General features: G+C 58.6%; 2 protein-coding genes across 2 annotated transcripts in view; both read left to right on the top strand.

Moving 5' to 3' along the window:
• The window catches only part of ABLIM3 (actin binding LIM protein family, member 3), a 22,806-nt gene extending 17,715 nt beyond the window's left edge, over positions 1-5,091 (top strand). The window contains exons 14-22 of the mRNA XM_010002069.1: positions 961-1,095; positions 1,349-1,413; positions 1,732-1,879; positions 2,538-2,567; positions 2,959-3,017; positions 3,522-3,582; positions 3,805-3,812; positions 4,381-4,461; positions 4,841-5,091. Coding sequence (XP_010000371.1) covers positions 961-1,095; positions 1,349-1,413; positions 1,732-1,879; positions 2,538-2,567; positions 2,959-3,017; positions 3,522-3,582; positions 3,805-3,812; positions 4,381-4,461; positions 4,841-4,954 — 701 coding nt within the window. The 3' untranslated portion in view covers positions 4,955-5,091. The remainder of the gene's footprint in view (positions 1-960; positions 1,096-1,348; positions 1,414-1,731; positions 1,880-2,537; positions 2,568-2,958; positions 3,018-3,521; positions 3,583-3,804; positions 3,813-4,380; positions 4,462-4,840) is intronic.
• Positions 5,092-6,066: 975 nt separating this feature from the next.
• AFAP1L1 (actin filament associated protein 1-like 1) overlaps positions 6,067-6,316 on the top strand; it is a 26,058-nt gene continuing 25,808 nt past the window's right edge. Inside the window, 1 exon segment of the mRNA XM_010002067.1 lies at positions 6,067-6,157. Within this exon segment, the coding sequence (XP_010000369.1) occupies positions 6,067-6,157 (91 nt within the window).

The following is a 6,316-nucleotide window of genomic DNA, read 5'->3' as shown; positions in this document are numbered from 1 at the left end:
GGTGGCTGTCACTTGTTGATGCCAGGAGCCTTGAGCACCCTGTGGAAATGGGTGAAGAATGTAATTTGCAGTTTCATATGGAGTCCTGGAGAAAAATCATAGTCAATCCTGGATGGCTGCTCCAGGGTGAAACGGGCCTGGGAGGTGTTGAGGGGTCCTGGGGGGGAGCACAGGGGTGTTTGGCATCTCTCAGCAGGGGTGGCTTGTGCTGTCCCTGCTTGCTTCTGCCTGTAGAGGGACAGCAGCTCCTCAGAGCAGTAACTGTTGACTCTTCTCTCTCCCTGGGTTCTCCCTTCCTACCTGCCCAACTCCCACACCTTGCTGCTGGCTGCACCTGCTGCTGTAAGTAGCTGCTCTTGGCAGAGTCCTTCTCATGTGTGCTGCCAAGGCTCTGTCCCCTGAGCAGAGCTCTGTTTGTGGCTCTGCAAGTCCTGGAGCTGCTGAGGTCACAGGTCACCCCTCTGCCTCCCCTGCCCCTGCTTCCCAACCCACTGCCACCTTCCGCTGGCAATGACCCACCCAGAGCCCTTTCCCCACTGGGTCTGAGGCTTCCTCCTACCCTCCCACCTGTGCAGCTATTTCTCTAGGTGACAGGACAGCCTGGGGCATGGGGACTTGGGAAGGCTGGGGGCACTGGGGCTGGCACTGTGCAGGAGCCTGAGCCAGTCGTGGTGCTGTGGGCTATGAGCTGCTCAGGTTCCTTCCCAGCCACAGCAGCAACAGCCCCTCTGACTGTCACTATCGCCGCCTTCTGCCTCTGCACCCTTTTCTCCAGGAGGTGTCAGCAGTTTGAACATGGGTTCTTCCCACCTCTGCTCTGTGCTGTCCTGAACCTAAATTGTGGTGGACACTGGGGAAAGGGGAGGGAAGAGGATTTGCTTTCGTCCTGGGGTGGATCTTTGCAAGTCCTACTGGTGGGACTCAGGGTACTTATTACAGCTCTGCTGGCTCCTTTTGCAGACAACCTCCCTGCAGCCACGAAAAGTAAAACCAGCGAAGACATCGCACAGTCATCCAAGTACAGCCCTGCCTACTCCCCGGACCCGTACTACCACTCTGAGTCAGAGTACTGGTCCTTCCAGGGCTCCCCCAAAGGTAACAGCCCTGCATTCAGCTGGGAGAAAGGGAAATCCATTCCGACCCCCAAAGCTAGTCATTCCCTGGGAGGGAAACCCCCCAGGATGGGTCTGGACCCAAAGGTGGGTTTGGACCAAGATACCTGCCAAAGTGGCCACAAAATCCTAGCAGCCCTTGGGACTCAGCTGTCACCATGCAGCTAGGGGACTGTGTCTTGTCTGCCTGCCAGCACCTTTTTCCCCATTTGACTCTGCCACGTATCTTTTTGCAGCCCCCAGGGCCCGGAGGTTCTCTTCAGGAGGCGAGGAGGACGGGTACGACCGGGGCATGCACAAGGTGAGTGATCTCCCTGCCCACAGCCTGGCAGGGGAGAAGGGGCAGAAAGCTGCCCCATGGCAGCTGGCTCTGGGGGGGAGGCACAGCCCAGCTGCACCACCCAAGAAGGGGCCACCACCGTCCCTCTTGGCCACCCCCAACAGGAGAGAGAGCACACCCCCCTTGCCAAGGCACCCTGCCCAACACCTCATCCCCAGGGACATTCCTGGCCTGTGCCAGAAAGTGCCATGTTCTGCCATGAGGTGCCAGGGGGCGGGAAGAGCCAGGCAAGGAAAGGAGGGGTATGAAGCAGCTCTTCCCCCCACTTCACCCCCCCAGATCCAGAGTGGCATCGGCAGGCTGATCCTGAGGGAGGAGATGAAGGCTCGGTCCAACTCCTACGCAGACCCCTGGACCCCCCCTCGCAGCTCGGCCAGCAGCAGAGAAGCCCTGCACATGGCTGGCTACGAGGGCTCCCTCAACGGCTGTAAGGAGGACCCTGTCCGTCTGTCCAGCCCCTGTGGGAAGTTTGCTGGGGTGGAGAGGGAAGAACAGGGAACTGGGAAGGGGTGCTGGGCACCAGAGTTGGACTTGGGAGGTTCTTTTCCTCTCTGGAGAGCTCTCTCCATTCCCTGTGCCCCGGCTGGGATGTGGCATTGCCTGGTAGGTGTTTGCAGTCTGTGTGGACAACCTGGCGAAGTTCCTCATGGGGTGGTTGAAGGGTCCCTTGGGAATCTCACAGCACATCCACGTGAGGTTCACTCTGATCTCTTTTGGGCTCGCTGTATGTGTACCTCCTCATGAACAGCACATCTGGGACCTCCCAGCACCCCAAACCTGCTGGCTGGCCCCAGGGTTGCCTTCCTTGCTTGCGCTGCTCTCACTGCACAGCACACAGCCCATCTCCCCTCAGGGCTGCGGGGGGGGCTGGGGGCTTTGGGAAGCATGGCAGCACAGATGCCTCTGTTTGCTCCATGCTCTTCTTCCTCATGGCACATCTGTCCTTGGGAGCTGGGGCTGTTTGGGAATGCTCGGGGAGCCCCTCAGCCCCGCTAGGGAGCCCTAGGGCTGGCCCATGGGGTGGGCAGCTCTGCATGGCGTGGGCACTCGGTCCTCCCTGACACCCAGCCCTGCTCTCCTTGCAGCTCCCCGGACGCACTACCTGGCTGACAGCGGTGAGTGTGTGAGCCACGGTCCTCTGTGGCTGCAGGGACCAGAGGCTGAGCTGGAGGAGATGCACAGGCTGGGGTGGAAGAAGGGGAGAGAAAAAGGAGCCGCTGACGGGCTGGGCCAGGGTAGAACTGAACCAGGGCAGAGCTGGTGGCAGTGCCAGGAGAGGACGACTCAGTGTTGTGTGAGGGCTGTCATGGGAAAGGGATTCTGGGGAGTGAGGAACATCAGCACAGGAGGAAGCCAGGCTGGAAATGAGTTGGAGCTGGAAGGAGACAGAACTGGATGAATGTGGAGCTGGGCAGGGATGTATGAGCAGAGGGGTAGTAGATTCTCTCCCAGGGTGTGGACTTGCCCTTGCACTTTCCCTTATGCACCTTGGTGGCTTCTTTGCAGATCCCCTCATTTCTAAGTCGGCCTCCCTCCCTGCCTACAGGAGGAATGGGTTGCACAGGGTAAGTGCCTCCTGCCTCCATCCTGCTGCTTCCAGGCATCTCTGCACCCTTCATCGTTCTCCCCAGGCTCTTCAAAGCCCCTTCCATGACTAGGGCATCCTGCTTGCCCTGTCCCTGCATCTCTGCTGTTGCCACTGATCTGTACCAATCCATTATTCGGGACAAAAGTGCCCTATGTAGACACTGAAGGATGGAGGTGCCTGCCCTGAACATCTTACAGGCATATTTCAGAAAGTTGCTAGTGTTGCTTTATACCAGGCAGAATAACTTTGCTTTATACCAGGCAGTGATTTCTGGAGGTGAGGAGACCTGGTCCTGCCTCCATGGGACCTGGGTTTGTTACTTCACCTCCTCGTGCCTCAGTTTCCCCACTGCCAGGTGTGGAGAGTGGGTCCTGCTTTGGAGTGGGGGGGGTGCTTTTCCCTCTGGGGACATGGAAGCTACTTTGCTGAGCATCTGGAAGGGACACCCTCTTACTGCTCCCTCCCTGTCTCCCTCCCGCAGCCTCCCAGTGCCGAGCTTTTCCACTATGACAGCACGAATGCCGTCAACTGGGGGATGCGAGGTGAGGCACCTTGGGGCTGGGAGCAGCATGGGCAGGGGACTCTAGGCATGGAGCCATGGGGCTGGTTACTCCACCTCCACAGGCAGCTCTGGAAAATGGGGTCCAGGCTGCAGGGAGAAGGGGGGAGATGGGTGGAGTTCCCTGCAATCCTGGGGAGAGGATCCTGGCAGCAGAGTGGTCAGTGTGGCTCATGTTTCTCTTGTCTTCTCTCTCTCCCCACAGAGTACAAGGTAAGATGCTCCCACTCCAAGGAGCAGCTGTCAGCCAGAAGTGCAACTGCCCCACAGAGGGAGACCCAGAATGTGTCCATGTGTCCCTGGGCCCTTCAGAAGGAAGCTTTGCCTTCTGCCCACAATGTTCTACCTTCATCTCCCTCCATCTCCACCTGTCAGCCCTACCCTGGGACAGTGGGTCTTGGACCAGAGTCCTCACCCTCCTGCCAGGGTCCCAGGCTCTTGGCCAAGCAGAAGGTCTTCTGGGCAAGGGACAGAGGAGTGTGGTTGTGCTGGTGGTTCGCTACTCACACCCATCCCTGGGTCACTCCTGGTTTTGCAGAGTGAGCAGGGTATTCCAGAACCATCAAGGTGATTCAAGGTGGATTAGGGTCACCCTGAGAGCAAGTCACCCCTCTGCCTTGCCCCATCCAAGACCTGGAGGCAGCTGTGCCACCCAAGCCCTGCTAAACACAGCAGGAGGAGGCTTTGCCCTGGTAGCCTCCACAACCTCATTCCCAGGTCTGCCCCAAACTGTCCTCTGCTAGTCCTGGAGCCACCCCATGGTCTTCCTGTCCCTGTGCAGATATACCCCTATGAGCTGCTTCTGGTGAAGACGAGGGGGAGGAACCAGCTGCCCAAAGATGTGGACAGGACTCGGTTAGAGGTGAGGAGAGCCTTTTCCACTGGGGACAATCTTCTCAGGGCTCAGAGGGACCCTCCCTCCTTAACCCTCACAGACAGTGTGGGACTGCCAGGGGCTTGTGGACATGTGAGGAGCATCTCTACTGCTCCCCAGGAGCACACATATGCCAGCACACTGTCGTGGTGGTCCTGCTGCTCTACTGGCTGGGCAGAACTGTTCCCTCTCTCCAGAGTGAACCTTGCTGGGGAGTTCAGCCCCGCATTGCACCCACCTGGGCAGGGGATGATGCCCCTTGTGTGCCCTCCTGCTCCTCTACAGCTATATGGCCCATGTGGTGACTGTTGGCCCTGGGTGGTGGCCATGGTCCCCATCCCTGGCCCAACATGCCTTCTCTCCCCAGCGCCACCTCTCCCAAGAGGAATTCTACCAGATCTTTGGTATGACCATCGCCGAGTTTGACCGCCTGGCCCTCTGGAAGAGGAACGAGCTGAAGAAGCAGGCCCGGCTCTTTTAAATGCTGTGCACTATAAATATATACATACCTATAAATATATACATAGAAAGATCTCTATGCAGCTCTGTATGATTCTCGGTGCTGTACACGGCAGAGGTGCCCCCTGCACCCCTGAGAGTGAATTGGAGTCTTGCAGATCATTTTATGCTCTTTGTTTCCTTTTCTTTTCTAACCCTGTTTCTGCATGAGTCCTCTGGTTCTCCCCGGGGCTAAAGCCAAGTGTGCCCTGAAGTGCTTGGTGTCTGTCACTGCTGCCCCATGGGGGTAAGGGAGGAGGATTTTCTGGCTGTGGCTGCGGTGCCCAGGGCTGTGTCTTGGGGCTGGGGGACAGGGATGGCTCTGGGATGGAGGGTGCCCCATCTCCATCTCCTCAGCGGGTCTGTGTGTTTACTTGTGGATTGGAAAATGTCCTGAGTACGTTTGCAAGGAGAAGAGATCTCACTATGGGCTCCTTAATGCCCTCCCTGTCTTTAACATGGCCAGGCACTGGGGACACCTTTAGCCTCACCCTCAAAAATACAGAGCTTGGGGCAAGAGGGCAAGGAGGAGCAGTGGTGGGGACTCCATGGGGAGCAGGGTTTACCCCCATGGGTCAAAGTGCAAGCCTGAGCCCCAGTGCATCCTGAGCTGCTGGCTTTCCCTGCAAAGGCAGTGATGGCTTTCCATACTGTCCCAAAACCAAGCCCTTCTTAACGGAAACAGCCAAAGCTGCCTTCTCCCTTGTGCAGTTTCCCGCTGTTTTTCAGGTTTGTCCAAGCCCTGTGGGCAAACAAGCTGCAATGCTGCCTGGTCCCAGGGCTTGGGGCCCTTCCAGGTGTGGTGTGAGCACCCATCCCTGCTCCAGGGTGCCAGGAGTCACTGCCCCTGCTGACACTGCTTCACACACCCCACAAGTCTCCCAAGCCCAGGTCTCCTCAGAGATCTTTGCTGGAGAGGGACTGTGGTGCTGGCATGAGCACGGTGGCCAGGCAGGGGCAGGCACAGGAGGGGCACCGGGAGGGAGCAGATACCAAGGGGTTTGAGGAAGGGAGGAGTAGGGAGCAAATCGGGATGGGGGCACTGTGATCTGCTCGGTGTCTGTGCCTTTGGGTGGGGGTGCTTGGTTCTGGATCATGCCCCAAACTGAAGTTGCCCAAACCAACGGCAAACAGCAGGTGGAGGCGGCCCAGTCTGGATTCCCACCCTCCCTGGGGGGATCTCCAGGTGCTGCCGTGGCTGGGAATGCTCGGCACGGGTGCGCACCTGGGGGAGACACACAGGGCGTGGGGGGGAACCCCAGGACCCCCTGAGCAGGGCGAGGGGGGATGGAGGGCGGTGGGTGCTGCGGGGCTGCACACGGGGGGTGTCACCACCGGCCACGTG

This window comes from Chaetura pelagica, unplaced genomic scaffold, assembly GCF_000747805.2.
Source record: "Chaetura pelagica isolate M959 unplaced genomic scaffold, ChaPel_1.0 scaffold356, whole genome shotgun sequence".
NCBI classification, from domain to species: domain Eukaryota; kingdom Metazoa; phylum Chordata; class Aves; order Apodiformes; family Apodidae; genus Chaetura; species Chaetura pelagica.
This window is presented reverse-complemented; position numbering and strand designations above follow the sequence as displayed.